The 22,645-nt window shown below is 65.3% G+C and overlaps 1 protein-coding gene across 1 annotated transcript; it reads left to right on the top strand.

The window, feature by feature from the left end:
• The first annotated feature begins 1,975 nt into the window (after positions 1 to 1,975).
• Positions 1,976 to 22,531, top strand: LOC119112379 (GATA-binding factor 2). Its single transcript, XM_037236543.1, has 6 exons — positions 1,976 to 2,294; positions 4,043 to 4,188; positions 9,379 to 9,504; positions 21,048 to 21,326; positions 21,789 to 21,932; positions 22,340 to 22,531. Exons 1-5 carry the CDS (start codon positions 2,252 to 2,254, stop codon positions 21,813 to 21,815), a joined length of 621 nt encoding a protein of 206 aa, XP_037092438.1. The 5' UTR covers positions 1,976 to 2,251; the 3' UTR covers positions 21,816 to 21,932; positions 22,340 to 22,531.
• Positions 22,532 to 22,645: the final 114 nt, after the last annotated feature.

Raw genomic sequence — 22,645 nt, 5'->3', positions numbered from 1 at the left:
CCCCGCCCCGACCCCGGTCCAGCTGTGAGGTCGCTCACCTGGCCCCCATATGGGGTCACTCACCTGGCGCCGGCGTGAGGTCGGCCACCTGGCCCCCCGAGAAGGCGCTCAGCTGACCTGCCGCAGCGCCGCCGCCGACGTCACCGTCATACATTGGGCACCGAGCCTAGCCCACGGTATAGGAGAAACTCGGCCTAAAGTCCTCCCTTTGTCGGCATGCTATCTTTGAGTGTATTTGCAACACTACGTGTACGAATAAACAACCCAGCAAGCAATCAGTTCGCTGGTCCGTGTTTATTTAAGCCAGTGCAAACGTTGAGGCACGCACGGTCCCGTTCTTCAGGGCATAACTGCGGGTTCGCACATCCTCTAGCAACGTTGTCTCTGGACACTGGCCGTGTCAGACCGCGTCACGTAACATGTGCGCTGCCTGACTGGACGGGACTTCCTCGCCGGTCGCGCGCGGGACGCTGTGCCCCCCCCCCCATGCTGGGGAGGAGGCTGCGCGCCCTCCTCGAGTGTGACTGATGCTCTTGGCCGGCAGCCACGACTCGTTCCAATTTGCCGGACAGCCATTTTGACGCATCGAGACGCTCCTGTTACGGACAGGCCGGGCGTGCGCCGTCATTTGTACGTATTAGAACCCAGCCGCGTATGAATATACATGACGCTACTGGAAACAAGCGCAAAGTGATGCTCGAGTAGGAAAACACCCCCGGCTTGTCTCGCGCGGCCGTTATGGATGGGCCTTAGATTAATAACAGCTTCCACTAAGGATGGAGCCGTATTGGCTCCGAAACGCAATTTGTTCTCGTCGGCTCGCACCGCCTGATGGTGGGTTCCATTGTGGGGCTTGGCAGGTGGCGATCTTACGCGATCTTACGCTTACGCGTGGAAGCTCCGTTCAGATCACAGACGAAACTCGGCATCAGCTTCTGCACGAAAGGCCGCCAGGAGCGTACGGGAGCGCTGAGCCAGGCCGCGCCGCAGCCGACCCAGCACCGCCGTCGCATCAGCGCGCGGTGGCGGGCGCCGGCCGCGGCGGGAGCGTCGCAGCGGCGTACCCGGCGCGGCCGAGGGCCGGCGTGGCGCGCCGCCAATGTTTACACAGGCCGGGCGGCCGTGCAGCCATTGTCGGCGGCTAACGAGAGGGCCGCGCGGCCGGCGTGTTTGCGCTACAATTACGCGCGGGTGACCGGCTCGTTATGCGCTTCGGCATTCAGTAGTACACGATAAATCATCGGCCGACAGCGCCACTCTCTCTCCGTCTTCGGCGCCGGCCGCGCGCCGCGCTCTTGTTTACGTGCCTCCTCCGGTTATATGGAGCGGCGGGGCGCGCTCCATTACGGTTCGGCCGGCGGCGGGCGGCGCGCGCCCGGCGACAACCCGACCGGCCGGCCGCAAATGAGATGGGACAATTTGTTTAGGAGCGGCGCGCGGATGCCGCGAATAGCGCGCATGGCGCGGCGCGGCCGGGCGGGCTCGGCCGCGCGCTCGGCGGGCGCGGAGAGCGCGCGGCGTCCACCCATCCCCGGGACCGGGCCAGAAGCGTTTCGGGCTGTGTTGGTCGCCGCCGCGTTCTGTTTGGTGCGAGGCTCTGAGTTTCACCGCCATAGGTATGCTGGGTGCCTCGCCACTGTCATAAGCCGGCGTGCCTGGCGTGTGTGTCTCCGAGGCGTGCTGGCAGTTCCTGACGCTGACTGTGTGGTGTCCGGCAGCTCGGATGGCGCACTTCCCGTCGCACCTGCACCCGATGATGCCGGCCGGCTCGTGGTACTCGCCGCTGGCGTCGCGCGCCGTCCAGAACCACCCCATCATCCCGACGTCGAGTCCGCACCTCTTCTCCTTCCCGCCGACGCCGCCCAAGGACGCCGGTGCCGAGGCCGCCGCCTCCACCAGCGCCGCCGCCGCCGTCGACTACGCCCAGCAGCAGCAGCAGCAACAACAGCAGCAACAGCAGCAACAGCAGCAGCAACAGCAGCACCAGCAGCAGCAGCATCACCATCACCAGCAGCAGCAGCAGCAGCACCAGTCGCAGCACGCGCAGCAGGTGCTGCCCACCTCTGAGACGCTCGACATCAAGCCGGTGCTGAGTGGCGGGCCGGCTAAGGCGCGCGAAGGTACGCCGACGCAGAGCCAGTCGCCGCCGTTCGCGCCCGTCTACTCGCAGGCCAGCGGGCCGGGCGAGCCAGGCGCGCCGGCCGCCGGCTTCGCCTCCCCCTACCCGGGCCAGTTCGGCCCCAAGCCGGCCATGTCGCCGCCGCGACCCAAGCAGAAGTCGCGCTCCTCGGCCGGTAAGAGCAGGGCTGGCTGTGGTGCAGCCGGTGGTGGTGGTGCTGGTGACGGCGGGTGGCGGCCGGACGACGCGCGGGACGCATGCTGGTGACAGCGAGAGAGGACTGGTGACGGTGGGTACAGCTGGTGACGGTGAGCAATGACCGGTGATGGCTTATAGTGCCCGCAGACGGTGAGTAAGAACCGCTGGCTGCGGATGGCGCCTGGTGACGGTTGGTAACTCCCGGTGCCAGTGTTAATACGGAATGGTGAGAGTGGACAACGCCTGGTGACGGTTCGCAGTCAGTGGTGACGGTAACTCTCCCGGTGACTGCCTGCTAACGCTCGGTGATGGTGAGGCCGGCGACACCTGGTGACCGCTGTCCGTGCGTAACGACCCGCGGTACCGTTGGTGACATCGGGCCCACGGCTGGGCGCATGACCCATTAGTACATCAGCGAGGGGCCCGGCCGCCGTCGGCCGGTGACAGCGGCGACGCCAGCTGCGCCGGCCGGCCGGCCGGGTCCGGTGCAGCCCCGCTCCGTGCCTGTTCGCTTGGAACCGACGGCTCCGGCGCCCGACCAGCGGCCGCGCCGCGCTCGCCGCCGACGTGCGCCGTGCTCGCCGCCAACGGGCGCCGCGCTCGCCGCCCGCGCCGCTTCACGCTCGGCCGGCGCTTCACGCATCGGTGCGCCATATCTCGTCTAAAACAATCAATAGGCCATTCGTTGTGGTCCGCGTCTTTTTGCTGCAATCGTCCGTCATAAATAGTGGAGACGGCCGGGCGGATCGAGTCGGTGCGCGTATCTGATGCGGCTCGCCGGCCGTGGCGATTAGACGTGGTCACCGGGCTCGCGCGCCATGACCACCGCAGAATTGGCGATGGCATCTCGGCAGACGCGCCATCCATCTTTGGACCGGCTTTAATTATGTGCAGCATGCGAGTTTGCACGTCCCATGGCCGCTGATTTATCTACCGGGAACGGACTTGCTGCGTTTCCCCTCGCCGCGGCAAACCGTGCGCAGATGCGGCACGCGGAGCAAAAAGCGCCGCGCTTGCCGCGCTACAAAAATGTTATTTCCGTCCCGATAGCGCAGCTCGTCAATCATAATTAGGGGCGGCGCGACGTTCGCGACGCCGGCGTCGTGGCGTTCCGGCCGCGCGAAATGCGCGTGCGGGGTGTCGGCTGTCAGGCGGGCCGGTAACTCAGCGGCGCCGTCCGCGCCGCGGCGCCGGCGCCGTCCGCAGCCCGGCGCCGGCGCCCTCGCCGTCCACCTCGCGAACCGCGGCGGCTCGCGTACCTGCGGCCGACCGCGGCCGCGTGGCAGCGCCGCCGAGCCGAGCCGGGCCCGCCCCGCCCCGCGGATTTTACGAGGCGAAAATGAGGTCTGTACTGTCTGTCGATGACCGGGGAAAGACTCTCGCGCGGCGAATGGACCTGCAGCATGTCCGTGCACATCGCCTAACTGCCGGCGAGCTACTTAGCTGATTGCCGGACGGAGCCAACGCATGTCGACGTAACTAATCGCGGCTCTGGTCACTTTATGACGCCGCGTCGGTCGCCGCCCGGACCGGTACTGTTTATGATTGGCCGTAATGTCCGCTAACAATGTTCGCTCTCGAATCGATCCGCGCGCCCGAGGCCGGCCGGCCGGCGGCGATGAATAGCCGCCGTCGTTTGTGTGCGCCCTAAAGAGCGCCGGACCGCTCCGGTTACCGCAGCCGTGCAGAATGGCAGTCACTCACGCTCGCGCCACCGCCTTGCAGAGGGCCGAGAATGTGTCAACTGCGGCGCGACATCGACCCCGCTCTGGCGGCGCGACGGCAACGGCCACTACCTCTGCAACGCCTGCGGACTCTACTACAAGATGAACGGCCAGAACCGGCCGCTGACCAAGCCCAAGCAGCGCATGGTGAGTGGCAGCCTTGCAAAACATTTTATCGCCGGGCCATCAGCGGTTTCTCCCGCGCCCACCGACACCGTACATTACACTAAACAGGCGGGTCGACCGCCGTGCCATTACGAACTTTAGTGTTAGTCTTCGGTGTGTAATTATCGATGGCCACGATGGCTCCTCTCCACGCGAGGGGGCTACTTATGAAGCCATTGAAAGCAGAGCAAAGCGCGATTACCCTGGACCGAGAGATCGGTTTATAAGCGTCTCATGCCGCTCACGGTATAACGGCTGCGGCCAACGTGACGCCGGCTGGCAGCGCGCGCGCCACATTTTACACACAGGGACCGGCCGTTTTTCTCCGGACCACTTGGATGCCGATAATAAAGCCATACCCCGATAGGATATTAGCCGATGATATATGAAAACATAATTAACGGGCCGGCCGGCCGCACGGCAATAACTGCTCGATTCATACAATAATTCGTGGCCGGCGCCTTCCTCCCGGGTCGGTTCGGGGGTGGCGGGCCTGGCCATGAGAGCGGAGCACAGCCGGCACAGCCAGCTCCAGCTCGTACAGGCCCGGCCCATGCCCGCGGCCGGCCGGGCTGCCGCTGCCAGGGACCGAGAGAGCGTGTGCCGCCGAAGTGAGGAGCTGCACCCAGCGCCGAATGCGGCCCGGCTCGACCTGCGGCCGTGTGCGCGGGCAGGGCGGGCCGTCCCTGCTCCCCGGAAAGAGGCGGAGCACGCCGGCACCGGCCGGACAGCGGCGGCGCCACCGCTGGCAGGGGTCGGCCAAGGGGTGGCACCGCGCAGGGGGGCGCAGTCGCGACTGTCGCGGCTCGCGGGGTCGCTCGGGCGCCAGCCGGCGCTGTTGTGCCCGTGCCGGGGCGCCGGGGCGGGGCACGCGCCGCCCCCGCCGCCGCCGCCGGCGCTGATGCTATCGGCTTTGTTCCTGACCGCCGGTAGGTCGCGACGGCGCGGCGTCGCGGCCGGCGGCCAGCCGACGCGGCGGCGACGCGCGATAACATCGGCGCACCCAAGACAGATTCGAACCAATCTGAGACGTCCCGGCGCCGGCCGGCGGCCGCCAGAAATGGAAGTATGATTTTGCGTTTTAGAAGTCATTAGGTTATTAGCGCGCGGCGATCGGACGGCGCGATAAGGCGCCCGGCGGGTAACGCCGCTGCGCCGCCGAGACGAGCGCGGCGCGGCGGCGGCGAGCGCGCCGCGGCGGTGGCGGGCGTGGTGCGGCTTCCGATCGGCGGCGCGGCCGCGGTCGCGGCTGCCGGCGCCGCGCGGCGGCCGGCGGCCGGCCTGCATGCGAATCCCCGCTAATTCTGGCCGTGCTGAGTTATGCCGGCGGTCGTGAGCTGACGTACGGCCGCGGCCGCGGCGGCCGGCCCCTGCACGGAGCAGCCTCCGGCCGGCGCGCGGACCGACTGGGACCGGGACCGCCGTCCCGGGTCGGCGAGGACGCGGCCGCCGCCGGCCGCCGGTCGGCCGGGCCCAGGCAGGTCTGTGCTCGCGCCGGTCTGGAGCGGGCAGGCGGTCCGGATGACGGCGAGGCCATGGCTGCAGTTGTGGAATCCAGTTTTGGCCAGCCCCGGACGGGAGTCTGGGGACGCGCCGCGGTACGGTTTGGTGCCGTCCCCCCGCCTCACCAGCGGTGGCGGCCGGAACTCTGGTGCTCCGTCGGGAGGAGACGGCCGCTGGTCAGCGGGAGGCACAGGCGCGTGCATGTGGTCCGAGAGACGGACGGCGCCGTTGAGGGCGGCGTGAACGGGCTGGGCACGTCTGCACCGGACTCCGCTCCGCGCGCGAACACCCGCCTCGGGTCTTGTGACGGCCTTGACTTGGACGATTTATCCGCCCGCTCCACAAGTTTAATCTCCTTTATTTTATGTCGGATATAAATCCGTTCGCAACTCCAGAAAGGGACGATTGGAAGGCTTCATAAATATTTAGGACGACGTCGATATTTGGGCTTCACGATGATCGCGGACGCGGAGCCGGTGGTGCGCACCTGTGCCCGCCGCACCCGACCGCCGCCGCCGCCGCCGCGAGCCCCCATCGCGTGTCGCCGCCGCCCATTCGTACGTCATCGTCTGTCCCCGGCCGGCTGCAGAGGTCTCTATAAGCGGCCGTGCAGACCGCAGGCGCCGTGGGAGTCCGCCTTAACGTTCGTCATATCTCACCGCCGGACGATTGTGTACGTCTGGCCGGGCTCACGAGCGAAAAATGAACGCGCGCGCCCGTAGCACACAAGTCGCGGAGATTTTAATTAAGCTCGCGGATCACGCTCGTGCAGCCGGCGGCAACGGTCTGCGGGGGTCGCCGGGTGCGCCCGGGCCACTGCCTCCGCCGCCGGGCTGCAGCTGCCGGCCGTCGGCGGCTGAAGCGGCGCAGCTCGTCCGCCGTCGATCGTGGCGCCCGCCGCGGTCCGACGGTCGCAGCCGGCCGTCCAGAAGCGCCGCCGGGAGGGGAGGGGGCAGGTGCGCCGCCCGTCCGCACTGCACGCCCGCTGCACGCCCCCCCCCCCTCCCCTCCCCACGGCGTGGCCGGTTGGCCGTCACATGCGGGCGGTCGGGACAGACCGGCGGCGCGCGCTCCGCGCGGGACCTTGGACACTTTAGCCGGCCGGCAAAAACAGCGCGCAAGAAGCCGGCGAGAGACGACCGGCACTCGGCAGTCGCGCCTCCGTCGCGCGCATTGTGTCGGCGCATTTCACGGCTGCCGGTGAGGCCCCCGCGCCGGCAGCCGCGACGGCGGTGGCGGGGAACGGTGCAAGGTCAACTCGTCCGGCCGGCCGGGAGACGCTCGGACAGCTCCGGTGTGTTGCCGGTGGGGGGCCGCTGGTGTACCGGTTTGCCAGTGTGCCACGGTGGCGGGGTCCGTGATGTCGAGGCACCAAAGCGGCGCGGAGACCGTGTGCCGGTTTGTAGTGCACCGTCTGCCGGGTCCGCGGGCCGGTTGACCGGCCGAACGGTGGGCCGGTCGCGGTGCCGGGTCGCCACACGAAGGCGCCGGCCCGTTTTTCGCCGAGTTCCCAGCGGCGCGGGAGGCGCCTCATTAGCCGCGGCCCGATTTTCCGGTAGTGGCAAAAAATGCGCGCCAGCCGCTGGCGCCGGCAGCTGCAGATACAGCCGGTGCACGTGACCGTCGGATTAGCGGCGCCCGTCGGCCCATTGACTGCCGCGCGGCCCGGCGACCGGCCGACGAGGAAGCGAGCCGCCGCCGCAGTCGCCGGCGCGGTCGGAAATGCCGGCCCGGGCTCGGTCTCGGCGCGCCGCCCTCGCCGCTGATACACGGCGGCGACGCTGGGAAATGCCTGAAGAGGCCGCTGCGACCGTGGCTGCAGACTAGCGGCGCGCCGGGCCTTACTGGGAGCCGGCCGGCCGCCTGGCCTCTCGCGCTGTCGCCCGCGGAAATACCTGGCGGCTGGAGCCGGGCCGGCCGCGACCTCAGGCGCGGCGGCGGGCGCGGCGCGAAGCGACCCGAGCCGCCACGATGCGCGGCATTCGCACTTGCAATGGTGATGCGCGCGGACAATGCGGTGACCTGCAGCGGCGGCTAACGAAAGGCGGCGGCGCTGCCGGCTAACGAGACGGCCGGCCACCGCCGCGCCTTTTTACCGCGCCCGTGGCAGTGCCGGCTCGTTTTATTACCATACCTCGGTCTTCAACTGTCCATCAGGTGTTTTTCGGTCGGCTAACCGGGTCTTTTTGCGCTGCGGTCTTTTTGCCGCCCCCTCGTAGCATCCTGAATTGTAATTGTGTTTTTGTTTTGTCGTATTTTCAACAATAAGAGCAGCGGTATAATGGCGGGCGGACTGGCGAGTCCGTGTCCTTGCATTCAGCTGGTCTTCTGTTTAGTCGACAATGCTGTTTTAGCCGCGCCATTATGTAACGATGCCACCTTTATCCGGCAGCGGTTTTTCATTCTGCCCACACGCCCGTAATCGAATTTCACTCCGCCTGCTTCGGATCCTGCGTGAGGCCATTTGAATTTTTATTCGGATTCCAAGGAACATCGCCATTGTATGCTAAACATCACACCCTCGTGCACAGAAAGCTACTCGGCTGTGCCGGCCCAGAATAAAACATGAGAGCGTCCACTACCCGACTTTAACGCGATGGCGCGTGTAATACGTATCAATCGGCGCGCCGGCCGGCGCCGCGCCGCCAGGAAACCCGCTCCCCGCGGCCGCCGCCAGCCCAATTATGCATGGAATTATTCATGGAACCATTCGCTATCCATAACCGGGAAGTTTATGCCGGTCGAGCGAGCTCGCTGTGCTCGCCGTGTGGGAGGCGGCTACCGGCCGCCGGCCGCCCGCTCTCCCCGCATTACCGCAATATTGCTCTGATTGAATGGGGGCGCGCGCTCCGGGAGCGGCGACGGCGGCGGCGGCGGCGGCGGTAGGCGGTGGGCGGTGGGCGGCGGCGGCGGCGGGCGGCGGCCGCCCACCGCTGCCCTGTCACGCTGCCGCTGCGGGAGTCGCCGGCTCCCCGGCGGCGGCCCACAAAGCCGACCACGCGCCGACCATGGAGCACCGCGGAAGGCTTTTGTTTACCGGCCGGCCGCCCGATAGGCGGGTGACGTCACGGGCAGCTCCAGGACGCTGCTGATGAGATAAATGCACGCGGTCGTAATTCATCAGCGTGTAACGAGACGGCACGGCTAATGCGAACGCCGGCCAAACAATAAATAGTGATCCCCCCGTTTAATTAATCATGCCTGCGTTATTTAGGAATGCCGGCGCCGGTGCAAAACGCTAGGCGTGGCATTTATACATTATACAAGTGTGGCGGTGGGTCCGTGATTAAGCCAGCTGATTGCCGCTGCATACAGCTCCCGTGCCGACCGATGGACGGGAATTGATCCCGACGGCCATCGATTGCCAGTTGTCCTTGCCGCCGCCCGTCGCTGTTTGAAGCCCGACTCGTCGTGTCGGGGGCGCTCGGCGAGACCGCGCCCCTGCCAGATAAGCCGGCCGGATCGCCGGCTCGGGAGATAGCGCCCGCCGCCGCTCGTTCCATCCCGCTCCACTGCAGAATCCATTTTTGGCGCGACTGCCGGCCGTGATCGGATCGAGGGTGGGTTTAATTTGGCGCGAGTGAAAACAGAAGCTACCGACTGCGATGGGTCGCCGCGGGCAATGTAATCTTGCCGCCTGTTCGCTGAGCCCTGCTCTTCGCCCGACAGTCGGCGTCGCGGAGAGCGGGCACCACGTGCTCCAACTGCAAGACGTCGACGACGACGCTGTGGCGGCGCAACGGCCAGGGCGAGCCCGTCTGCAACGCCTGCGGCCTCTACTACAAACTGCACAACGTGAGTACGAGCGTCTCTCGCGGGGCCTACGCGCCGCCAGTGGTGGTGGTTTGGGTTCAACGGGCGCACAAACTGCATCGTTGCACGGCGCCCGTGCCGCGCCGCTGGACTGATGGGAAAGCCACTCGATGGACAGACATTTCGATGTACCCCACGGCGATTTGGCCTGCCCCTCTCGTCGTCAAGGGTCGTTAGCGATGTAAATCGGTCCGGTTTGGAAGCGCACCCTGCCGTTATCGTCGCGCCGCCTCTGCGTCTCCTGTCGCCGTTCCCGCGTCGAACGCGACGGCTCGATATCGGCCGTATCGCCGTTGCGTCGGTGCCGATTTTCCGGCCGTCGGTCAGCGTAATCCGCGCCGCGCGCCGCCGCCGCCCCACGACCGGCAGCGCGGCGCGCTGGCCGAGCGCGCGTTTACTATGCAGCCGCTGCCGGCACGCGGACAGCTGCGACTAGTAATATACTTTCTAATGCGCCTGTGACAACGCCGCGCGTCGATGGATTTACGACTGCTCAGATGACTGCTCTCGTAAATTTGGCGGCGCCGCGCCAAAATCTGGCGCGCGGCGGCCGTCGCGGCGCGGCTGGCGGGCGACGCGCGCGGCGCCATCTGGCGCCGTCGAACAATCCCTCAGCGCCCCGTTATATTCTCGTCCATCTTTTCTTCGCGCTATCAGATGGGCCCCCTATTTGTTCTCAGAGCGCTCGGCAGCCGATCCGAACACAGATAGTGCAATCGCGGTCATCGGGAGCCCGCGCAAAGAAAGCCATCGACGCGCGGCGCTGCCGGGCGCGCGTCGCGCGGGTGCCGCCGGCCGGCCGCCGCGCCGCGCCGCTTCTGCCCGGTTGACGCAACCGCGCGAGGCGACGCCGATACGATCTTGGCGCGTGCGGTCCGACCTGGCGGCCATAGGGAGCGACGCTGCGGCTACCGGGCGGCCATTAACCCGATCAGCGGCGTCGACCGCGGCCGCATAATTTTTTCAATAACAGCCGGGTTAACCCAACTCGCCCTTTGCCTGCATGCCCATAACTCGGGCATTTGCGTGAATTATTACGGCGAGGAAACGTTATTGCTAGAAATGTTAATTTATTTCTGGGCCGGGCTGATAATGGGCCACTTGTAAGATAATCGGCGCAATAACACTGAACAACACCGCGCTGCAACTCATTACTGCAACGAGTCGACAGCGCGGGCTTCGGTTAGCCATTCATTTACTTTCGCAGCGTTTACACTTCAATAGCAACCAGATTTATCGCGCTCTCCGTGACACTGAAATATCGCGTTTTGCAACCCGACAACAGCGCGCCGTGGGGTCGGCCTGTCGTTTGCTACGAGCTCGCAGGCGACGGCGCAGCGCCCGACCCGACTCGGTGCTCGGCCAGACTCGGTGCTCGACCCGACTCGGTGCTCGGCCAGACTCGGTGCTCGACCCGACTCGGTGCTCAGCCTGACTCGGTGCTCAACCCAACTCGGTGCTCGACCCGACTCGGTGCTCAGTCTGACTCGGTGCTCGGCCTGACTCGGTGCTCAGGCCGACTCGGCGCTCAGCCTGACTCGGTGCTCGGCCGGGCCCCGCTCAGCCCGGCCGGCTCGGCTCCGCTCGAGCGGCGCCCGGCGCCGCGGCCGCCCCTGCCGTCTCGACGCGGCCGCGCCGGTTGAGGATGAGCGGCAGGGGACAGGACGGGCTCTGTCGCGACGCCGGCCGCGGCGGCGGCGCCGCGCCGCTGGAGGCCGCGGCGTTTCCGTAAATCCGGGACGGCGGCGCCACATACCTGGCGGCCGCTGAGCCTGAGCCTGAGCCGCTGGGAGCAGCGTGGCCCGGCCGAGGGTGGAGCCGGCCGGGCCGGCGCCCGATTAAACCCGCGCAAAACCCCGGCCACGTAATTTCACAGACATGCAATCCGGACCGGTGAGCGCATTTTGCCAGATTAGACGCGTTTTTGCCGCGACGGACTTCCAGCATGGAAACCGGCAAAAAGACCAAACAGTTTCGTCGGCGCGCTCGGCTACTGTTTGCAGTGCTGCTGGGAAATGGGCTCTACTACGGGGCTCCTGTTTAATTCGGGGTCGACGCGGCCGACTGCCCCGTTCGCGGGTGGCCCGGCGGCGCTACGACCGCCGGCTGTCTTCTTCCTAATGCGGCTGACCGATAAAGACGACCGCCAGCATATTTTTGCAATTAGTCAAATGGAAACATGACGTACTCGGCTTTGTGGCGATCGTGCGCGGCGCGCTACAGGCCAACTTTGATGTGCGATTCATTTTCGGCGAAGTGTGCGGCCGACCGGCGCGTAGATAGGAAGACCGGCGGTGGACCTCGCTGAGAAATTCATGAGGAATTTCCGCGACTGGCGACGGCCGCGGCCGGGTGACCCTCGCGCGAACGCCAGCCGTGTGTCACCGCCGGCCGGGAGGGAACCTTGGCCGGCGCCGGCGGGACGGGCGCGGGGCCGCGACATGTCACCGCTCCCCGCCGCCGCCGCCGCCCGCTCCGTTTACCCCACCAGACAATGGGCACATTGTGCGCGCATTATCCCCACCAGGACCCCTTTTAGCGCAGCGAGCCTCCCGGTCGCGCGGACCTGATTACCTGAAAGGGCTTAATAGTGCTCGCGTCCGAAATCCGGCCATAAGCCCGCTCAAGAACTCCCGAGGAGCTGGCTAATTTGGCAGGTCGACCGGCCAGGTAGAGCGGGACACGGGACGGGCGCCGGCTGACGCCCGCGGCGGCCGCTGGCGCCGGCCTCGGACGCCACCCCCCCGGTATGGCCGGCGCGCGCCGGTGGCTCGTGCTCGTCGGCGACAAGTTGACGAAATCTGTCGCAGGCCAGTTGCGGTGGGGGCAAAAAGCGCGCCCGCGCCGGCCGCGGCCGGCGTGCAGCGTCCCACAGCGCCGACTTGTTTTACATAATGCTCCGGCTGTCTTGGCAGGCGAACCACGCCAAGTGACGCGATGGCGCCCGCCGGCTGGCAGCGGCGGCGGCGGGGGGGGGGGGGGGCACCCGACTTTTGAAAGCGACTCGTCGGGAAACGCGGGCACGTAGCGGCGCCGCGGTCCCGGAGGTCCGCCGGTCCCAGTATTTATCACAATGTGAGATATTTGGACTCTCCAAGGCAGCGGTGCGCATCGGCACGCCGGTCACGTTCGGCCAGATTCCTCTGGTAAAAATGGACGGAAAGTCGTCTTTTGTGGCGAGTCGCGGGCGGCGCGTGTGTGGGCGTCGGCACCGCCGCCCGGCCGGCCCGCCGGCAGATGGATGGGCCGTCAGCGGCGGCCCGCACTCCCTACAGATTGTCCCTCTTCAGAGCTAATTGTCATTTTCCATTAAGATGAGGTGGCGGGTGCAGCGGGCCGCTGACGAGGCCAGCCGATGCCGGCTAACTGCCACCCCGGGGAGCCGACAGGAGGGGGGGGGGGGGGGGAGGCACTACCCGCATCCCTGTGCCCGCATACCGGGCCGGCTGGCGCGGCGCCCCCCGGCGGTGACCGCTGCAGCTGGACACGCGGCCCGAGCGGCCCGCGCCGTTGCACTGCGCAACAACAATTAGCCCGACTGCTTCGTAACGGTGTGATTTAGACTCACAGCTTGGCGCTTCTTGGCGGGCGATGGCTGGGCACTTTTGCGAGCGGCGTCCGTAATCAAGATTAAATAGAAATGTTCCAGAGTGTAATGGCGGCGCATGCTTCAGTGGCCGGCCAGCACGTGCCCGGCCGCGCCGGCCGTTTCATTGTTATGCGCGAGAAAGCGAGCGGCTGGAGGCTCTGGGCGCCCGGCCGCCCGCCCGCCCATTAGCTTGATTCAAAGGCCTAATGCTGACGACACGGCGCGAGTTGGTCCGGTTTTTAATGCGGCGCCGAGAGAGGGCTGGCGGCTGCACCGGCCGCCGCCGGCCGCGCGCCGCCCGGCGCACTGGCCGCGGTTCAGCTCAGCACCAGCGCCAGGTGCTGAGCTGCCCGCCGGATCGGGACAGCTGCGGCCTGAGGGGGATGGAGATGGATTCGGCACAGCCCCAGCGCCTGTGTCGTGAGCAGACGGATCGGCTCGGACTCGGCGCCGTCTCAGGCCGTGTTGGATCAGCTCGGGCTCAGTCCAGCACCATCTGGCAACAGCGGGTGGCGCGGCCTGGCCTGGAGCGTTGCGTTTACCGCTTAAAGTAGCTGCCCTGCTCACACTCCCGTGGGCTTCATGGTATCGTTAGTCAAACCGAATCTGAATGGCGCCGGACGAGCCGGCGGCTGCAAAGAATCGCGGATTTTTTCGTGCAAACCCGACGCGAAGGACAGCAGTACCGGTTTGGGGCGACCTCTTGGCAATTATCCTGCAAGGAATCCCGTGTTTTTTTAAGCCGGCCACGACATTTTGACGTGGAAACATGGCGCTGTAGCTTGTGTCGGCTTTAATTGCAGGGCTTAGAACCGGGGGTGGGGCGCGATGGGGGGGGGGGGGGGGGGTATAGGGGACCCCGCGCCGGCGGCCGACGGGTCGGCGGCTCGTCAGGCCCGCCCGTGCTGCTCACCGGGCCTGATCGATGTGAAAAGTTGTAACGATTCTGGGCATTCACAGCTTTTGAACTGTCATTAAGTTGGACAATAACTTCCGTCGATTCCGGCGGCCGCGTGGCTCTTTTCAGTCTGGTGCCTAATTAGCCCCGTGCGAAACGCTTCATTAGTTATTCCTTTACTGTGGCGGACGCCAAGTTTGGCTGCAGCTGCCGCCGCCGGGCAGGCCCACTTCCAACTTCGGCCATACAGACCGCCGCCGGCTTACGATACTTTAGGGGATAAATAACAGTGAAATACAACGCTCCAAATTGCCAACCATTTTAGCCATATTGCATGCGGCCGCCCGCGGCCGGCGAGCGCAGACGGCAAGGGGCCCGCCCGGTGCCGATTGCAGCGCGCCGCGATTACTGGACCGGCCATTAATCATGCGGTCAGACGGCGCCCGGGGTCGGCCCTGGCTGCTGCGGCCTGGACCGGCCGGCCGGCGGCGGCGCCGTGCCGGCCGCTGGCCAGGGCTCCGGCGGTGATCCCCCGGCGACGCAGGTGGCTGATCAGGCCGCATCTGGCCGCTCGGGGATGCTGGTGATGAGCCGTGGGCTGGTAAAGGTTGTTTCGACCCTCACCGAGGGCTACTCCAGGTCATGGGTAGGTCTGGGTCGAAGGCCACTCTAGGTCGAGGTGACCACTATGAGCCCGCCAGCTGTCGATCTGGGTCATCACAGCCCACTATGGGTCACCATTTGCCACCCTGGGCCACCGACACCCACTCTAGGTCACCGGCGCTAGTCAAAGGTCGTTGCCAGGCCGCCAACCTTGCTTGCCGTTGGACGGGCGACCATCCGATCGGCGCGGTGCAGGCGGGCGTTTTTTTGTGGGCTGGTAAGAAACCGCGGCCCGCCACCGATTGCATCGGCTCGGAGCCCAGAGCGCGTCTCGTCGGCGGTCGAGGCACCCTCCCCCACCCCCTCCTGCAGCACGCTGCCCCCTCACCCGCTAAGCGACCGGCCGACAGCCCAGACGGCCTGATCGTGTTATATGCCGTGCGATCCAGCAAAGAGCGCTGCAATTTACGGGCAAACAAATTGCGAAATGTCGTTAGTCGTCTCCAAGGTCGGCAGTTGGGGAGGGTGAAGGGTGGGGGGGGGGGGGGGGGGGGAGAGGAGGGCGGGCGTGTCGAGCGGCCGCCGTCACCAATCATTAGGATATGTGGCAAGACGCGATTTGTATGCGTTCGGGGTGCTGGCTTGTATAGAGGCGGCCGTGATTTCCGGGTGAGGTTGGCTGTCGCCAGTCCTCGTCCAGTGGCGCCAGGCCGGCGAGGACGCCGGGCGGGAGAACGACCGGGAGGGAGGGGGCTCGGTCGGGTCCGCTTGGGTCCGCTGCGCCCGCCGCCCGCCGCCAGGGACCGCGGGCGGCGTCGACGGCCGGCCCACTCGACACGATAATTGGACCCGTTAGGTCCGGCCCCGTAATTATTCCAATTAAGCGGCGCCCGTGTCCCGACGCAGGCGACAAATTTGGCCGGGGCCGGACTCGGGGCGGGGCCGGCCGGCCACACCGCCCCTCCCGCCCACCACGACAGGGCCCGCCGTCCGTGAAGCGCATATCAAAATATCGACATTCCGGCATCAATTGTGGCAAAAATATCAGTGGACCATCCGGCTAGTTGGGGAGCGGCCGCATTCAGACCATTATTCGGGACGTGACGTGGCGGCCAAGTGGGACATCTGGGCGCGTGGTTCGTAATGAGCCGACCCGCCCTGTCCGGGCGGCCCCGGCAGCCATCGCCGGCGCCGCCGTCACAGGCGGCGGCTACGCGGCTGCCCGGCCGGCGCAGGCCCGCCTTATTAAAAAATCCCACGCCACCGTGCTTTCAGGTTAACGAGACTGTTCAACAGCGGCACCACCGCGCACATTTTTGTCGGCGATAACGCTTCCTTCATCCGCCATCATGCATTTGTCGGGCAGCGTTGATGCAGAAAAATCCGTTCCGGCGGCGTGGGCGTATTGTTTTTGCAGCTGCAATCGTTCCGCTGCAGTGGTCGGCCACGTCTCGCCGCAGTTTAATTAGGTGCCCGGCCGGCGCGCTCGTTAGGCGGCCGGTGGTGGCCGGGCGCGGCGGCCGTGCGCCACCGACCCCGCGCCCCCGGCGCCGGCGCCTCCCCCAGGTCAGTCCCGCGCCACTCTCCCACGGGTGCGGCAGGCCCCGCGCGCTGAGGCGCGCCGTTGCAGTCACGCACGCGCATTCCGCCGGCCACCTGAGCGCTCCGCCGAGAGCAGGGCGCCAATTATGTCATTTCGGACATTCCTCCAAGCGCAACGGTTTATTGTTAATTAAACGAATTGTTTTAACGCGCCTCGGATTATTTCGGCCAGGTGGATAGGATTTTAAGTTTATGGCGCTCTCCGGGCCGATGGTCGTATCTCTCTGCAGCGATTCCGCCTCTCCCACTGTCATTCGGAGCAGCGTAATGGCGCCGTGTGGGTTTTCGAGCGGGAACAACGGGCTGTGACACCGCGTACCTGACTCGGGATAATGGCTTTTATGATGTTATTCCATTATCTGGCGGCGCCGGCCGCGGACGGCCGCGTCCCGCTGCTGTGACAGCTGGACGAGCCGACTCGATACGATCTGGCGTCCGCCGCCGGCAGGAAGCACAGCGGCCCGGCTGAGAGCTGACCCCCAGCGGAAGCCGGCGTCCACCGGCCGATGCGCCGTCGCAAAACAGCGCCGCGCCGCCGGCTGCGCGCGCGCCGCTCCGGCGCCGGCCGGCGTGGCGGGCGCGCCGTGTTCGGCGCGTTCGGCGGCCGCGTCCCCGGCCGACGCGCTGTTTACCGTGGCACCTGCGCTGGCCGCCGGTCGTTACGTTACATGATTGTCTTTCGCCGTCCGGCGGCGCCCGCCCGAACGGCGGATTGGCTTAAATTATGGCGGGCCGATGGGCCGCCCAACTGGCCGCGGCGCCGGCGCCGGCGCCGGCCGCTAAGTAAACACGGACCCAGATAAAATCTATTTTTCCGGGAAGCACGGTGCCGGCGGACGTGGTCAGCTGTTTTATTGCTGCACGCGTCTCCAATTGTCGCCGGCGCAGGTGCGTACCAGGGGAGCCTGGGAGCAGCCTCGGCCTCCACGCGGCGGCTCTGGCGACCCTGGCAGATCCCAGTCACGAGGTGCCATTCTGCCTGGGGTTCCTCCGGAGGAGAACTCGGCCATGGAACGTCTCTAGCCGGAGATCCGCTCACCGTGGGCTCCGGGACAAGGCTCCGGTCCACCTCTGCTAACGGCCGGGGCTCTGGTCTTCCTCTGCTAACGGCCAGGGCTCTGGTCTTCCTCTGCTACCGGCCAGGGCTCCGGTGTTCCTCTGCTATCGGTCAGGGCTCCGGTGTTCCTCTGCTACCGGTCAGGGCTTCGGTCTTCCTCTGCTACCGGTCAGAGCTTTGGTCTTCCTCGGCTCCTGGCCCGAATCCGGTCTTCCTCGGCTCCTGGTCCGAATCCGGTCTTCCCCAGCTCTTGGTTCGGGTTCGCTCTCGCCAGGCCCCTGATTCGGGTCCGGTCTTCCTCGACTCCTGGTTCGGGTCCGGTCTTCCCCGGTTCCTGGTTCGGGTCCACTCTCGCCCGGCTCGCTTTCGGCCTGCCGGCGGCTCGTCTCGTTTTATTAATTACGCCGGGCGGCGGCAAAAAGTTGATTGGACCGGCGGCGGGCAATCTGTGCGGGGATGATGCGCGCGGCCGCGTGAGCTGCCGACTACCCGTGTTGATCGGCTGCGATGGGCTGCCAGATACGGCCGGCCTCCGCCGGCGCACGCGGGCCGCCGCCGCCGGCCGCCGCCGCCGCCGCCGCCGCCGCCGCCGCCACCGCCGCCGCCGCGTGCCGACCTGAGCACGGCTGAGCCGCCGCCGGCCCGGCCGTGACACCGGCTGGCGCTGGCCGGGCCGGCCCCGGCGCCGGCTTAGCAGTGCTCGCACCGCAGCCGGCTTCCAGCGGGAGGCGGCCGAGCGGCTCCGTGCGCGCGGGCGCCGGCGTGGTCGAGCCAGCGCAGTTAGCGCAGCTCCGCCACCGACGAGCTGAGCTGAGCTGGCTGGCTCGGGACTTGCGGTCTCTGGTCGGGTGTCGTCGTAGCGGGGGCGGCCGCCATTGCGCGCACCGTGTGCAGCTGCGATGGTGAGTGGTCAGGCTTGTGTGCGCCGGTGGAAATGGCGGCGACCCGACCCTGACCCGACCTCTGCCGCCCGCTGGGAAGCGCGGGTCACCGCAGCGCCGCCCGCCCGCAGGTCGCAGATTGCGACCTTCCCGGCCAGCGGCCCGGCGTGATGGAGCAGGGTCCAGCGCGGCCCAGGCTCAGCCGCCACCGATGCGGCGAATAATTATCAATTACTTGAGCCCGTCACGTCAGGTCGCGCCGTTCGGGCCGGCCGGCGGGCGCAAAAACCACTGCTCTTAACACCGCCCTGCCTCTATATTTTAACCCCGACATCTCAAGTTATTTCACAGACAGACATAAGGATGAGAATTACTGCCGCTGCGGGCCGTTTTTGTGGCGCTGTTTAATTTCCACGCCCGGAGCAGCTCGCTGCGTCGAATTTATGCAACGGCAGGCGACTAGGCCGGCCGTGCCGGGCCGGGCCGGGCCGGACCGAACCGGGACCGGGTGGCCCGCCCTCCTGCGCCAGTGTTTGTGCCGGAGGAGGGGAGGGGGGGGGGGGGGGTGGTCCGTCGCGACACGCCGGCACCGGGACCCACTCTCTCCGCCGCCGCGAGGGCTTATTGGGAGGTTAAATCCACAATGGCGCCGGATTAAATGGCCTCCCGTCCACCGTCCGGGTTGTAACCCTTTGAACACTTCTGAGGACTTTTTGTTGGCAGCAATTTCAAGAATGAATTATAATTGGATCGAGGAACGCGTCTTGACACCATAATAGAATGGTGGGGATTGAAAGCTGGCAGGTTTGAAGGAGCAACACCCTAGCAGGTGCCATTGTCCACAAAAAGCCGTCGTGGACTGCCTCGTTAGCGATAGTGGCATAATTTTTCCTCCATTATGCGCCAACGGGTTCCTTTCTGCGGGAGCAACGACCTTACTCGCTTTGCATAACAAAGTGTCCGATACTCGGCGCATAGGTAATAATGTGCCAGTGCCATTCATTGGGTCTGTTACAGATCGCTGAAATCTGATCTTCGGATCGCCTATCAGATGCCAAAATGCACATCGCCTGGGTGCTGCAGCGGGTTTTTATGGTCCTTTCGCCCGGTTAATATAAGATCCCGCTCCACTATAAACAAGGCGCTGTAAATCTGTCGAGAGACAACACAAATGGGCATTACATTTCGTTAAAAAGTGATAAAGCTGTTGGAGAGCCGTTTCATGCGTTCACTAGCTGAGCTCTCCTGTGTTTGTTACAACCAATTGAACAATTGCACTACAGATTTAGGAGCTCGTTTTGTTTAACGGCAAATGCTAGTCAGTGACACCGCGTGTTGTTTTTTGGACGTCAACAAAATATGTTATGCAAACGGCGACCTCGTTAAGCCCCTTATTATCCCAACGGTATGGCAGGGCTTAGTGTCATAGAACTTGACGCTGAATAGGACTGTTTGATAAACGGCTCTGGAGTCAGCCTTTGCTACGAGGATCAGCCCGCTACCATTCATGAAGTGTCGTGCTCACTAACGTATGTACGTTCAGCGAGGGGACATCTGTGTCTCGGGCGTATTCGGGCAAAACCGTACGGCCTCCAGTACAGCGGCCCAGAATTCCATCCAGGAAGTTGGTAAATGTTATGCTTGGAAGTTTGCACATCAAAAGCCAACGGGAACTCTACGATCATTTGTTAATATCATGGAGCTTTCGTAACTGCCACGGTGGGCCCATCGCCATACCATGCCATTTATCAGAAATACTTCGCCAGCCATAGAGGGAAATGGCCCCCACTCCTCCAGTAATAAAATTCCAAACTACCGACGGCAACTTGTGGTCCAGAGGTCCAGCGATAAATCAGCCGTGAGCCGTAATGACAAAATTGAATTTCATTGTCTTATTTGCAATATAGCGCTGAAGTTCTGCAGTTGCAGCGCGCGGTCGGGCCGAATAAATAATTGATATATAGCTGTTGTCGACGCTGGGCCTTCGTAAGTGGCACGAGGAACCGGTCTTGGTGCGCCGCATCAGAAGCCGTACGTAAATCTGGCTATAAAAGTGATTCAGGGTATTACTGTATTGGGCATGCGGCCGCTGCCGCAGCAGCCGGACGGCGAGTCGTCTTTATGGGCCATCCTGTGCCGGTCGGGCGCCACCGCAGCCTCCGGCCACGACCTGCACGGCCTCGGCGCCGGCGCCGGCCGTGCTCCCTCTCCCAGCCTGGGTGTGGGGGGGGGGGGGACGGGGCGCAGAGCGAGGCGCGAGCGAGGGCCCGCGCTGCTCTGTCGTATCCCTGGCTAGGAGGGGGAGGGGGGGGGGGGGGTCCACGTGCCGTCCGGCCCCGGCGCGGCGGCGTGTCGTCCAGCGACGCCCTGCGCCGTGGCAGTGGTCCGCTGTCAGTCCCGTCCGGCGCGGGTGGTCCCCAGGCCGGTCCGTGCCTGACGGGCCGGCGGGCGGCCCGGCACGGCGCGGCCCAACGCCACTCGTACCAGTGGAACCTCGTGTCGAGTTTCGGCCACCGTTCGTTACATTAAATACCCGCCGTCAGTGTGAATGATTAAACACCTTTTTGTAACGGCACCACAATAAAAGGCACGTGCGGTTATTAAGGAGCATTGTCGGTTGTGCGGATACCTGCTTCGCCACTTATCACGAGTTAATGCATAAAGTTGGCCCGCGGTGCGGTAAACGCTCGTTAAATTTTTGTAATTCATCAGCTGAAATTGAGCCCGTGCTGTCCCGAGGCGTACCGACGGCAGATATGGTATGAGGCTGGTCATAAACAAAGGGCTTGAATGTTTTATCGCATCATCCTGGTCGGACGAGTGCTGCTTTGGTCGATGCAGGCGGGTCGTGTGCAGGGCGTCGGCTAACACTCTCTCTGCACTCTTTGTGTGCAGGTGAACCGGCCCATCACCATGAAGAAGGAGGGCATCCAGACGAGAAACAGGAAGCTTTCGGCCAAGTCGAAGAAGAAGGAACGCTACGGCATCCAGGAGTTCATCCGACCCATGGAGAAGGTCGGCTTCGGCTTCCCCGGCTCCAACTTCGCGCCGAGCATGGCGCCCTACATGGCCTACCAGAACAACATGCAGTCGATGGGCAACTTCGCGCCGCAGCCGACCTACTCGGCGATGCCCAGTATAGGCAGTCTGGGCATAGCCACCTCTAACGGAATGGTGAGGCTTAGTTCTGCGACGCCCCCCTCGAGCATGCTCTGTCTGATCTGAGGATTTGTGTAAATGTTCGGGTGGCATGATCCAAGCAGCATTTGATGATGGAAATACGAATGGTAACATTTTAAATAATGCTTATGGGTACTAAGGAGTGCCATTGTGGATGTAACATTGTAGGTATATTTATATTGTGCTGCCTTACATATGATATATGGCGAACGTGATAAAGCCATTGCAAGACATGCCCCGGGTGGCGGCAGTGTGTCCAGTATCCGGCCCACTCCCGTGCAGCCCGCGAGGGCGTGGGGCCGGACCTGGGCGTGGCCGCCGTGGGTCCGGCTCCCCTCCCCGGCCGTGTGCCCGTCCAGACTGAGGCGGTGGCAGCTGGGGCCGGCCCGGCGCCGCGACACGAGCCGAGCCCGCTGCCCGTCCGTGCAGCGCGCCTGACCCGGTGACCACTTTCAGAACGGCTGGCGGAACGACTTCCACTAGGAGCGGGCGTCGGCGCGACGGCGGCCCGTCCGTCTGCCGGCGCCGCGGCGGCCGCCCTGCCCCAGCGCTCCGGCGGCCGGGCCAGCGGCGCCGCCGCCAAACCCCACCCAGGCGACGGTGAGCACCCCGCCCCGCCCCCCCGGCCGTGGGGCCGCCGCCGCCGCCGCCGCCGCCGCCGCCGCGCGGCGGCGGCCGTCGCGGTTTTGGACGCGCGATGAACACTGTGCTCGAAAATCAGGTGTGAGCGCAGCAGCTATGGGGTCTCGCAGATGGTGTGCGTTATTGAGCGGCTTGGCGCCCCTTAGCTACCGCGCTTGGGTACACACTTGGCCAGCACAGCTGTATCAGTGGGGTAGGTGTCAGACTGGCCGCAATTGTGTAAGCGCTTTTATGTGACTGAATTGACGCGCCATCTGAACGTGTTTTTATTGGGTGCCCCGCCAGCGGTGTGATTATCCGCAGGCAGGCGCTCAAGTGGCGGCGGGCCTACTGCGCACATTTACACGGCTTCTGGCTCCTTTCAGGTGGCCTATCTGTGATATGCTCTAGTCCAATAAGAAGATCGACATGTTACCAGCTGTGAAGGGTGCGTGGGTAGACCTGCTGTGTCTCAGAGGTCCGGATCCGCCCCGGTCCGGTCTGCGGTCCGATCCAGATCCGGTCCGCCGTCCAGCGCGCAGCCCGGTCCACCTGGAGCCAGCGCCGGCCGCGTGGAGGCCGCGCCGCAGCCGGACGGTGCGAGGGCGGGCCGCCGGCGGCGGTCAGGTCACCACGGATCGGCCTCCGCGGCGGCGGGAAGCCCCGCGCCGCGACGTGACGCCGGGTCGGGC

This window comes from Pollicipes pollicipes, unplaced genomic scaffold, assembly GCF_011947565.3.
Source record: "Pollicipes pollicipes isolate AB1234 unplaced genomic scaffold, Ppol_2.1 Scaffold_7261;HRSCAF=8764_pilon_pilon_pilon, whole genome shotgun sequence".
In the NCBI taxonomy this organism is placed as follows: domain Eukaryota; kingdom Metazoa; phylum Arthropoda; class Thecostraca; order Pollicipedomorpha; family Pollicipedidae; genus Pollicipes; species Pollicipes pollicipes.
This window is presented reverse-complemented; position numbering and strand designations above follow the sequence as displayed.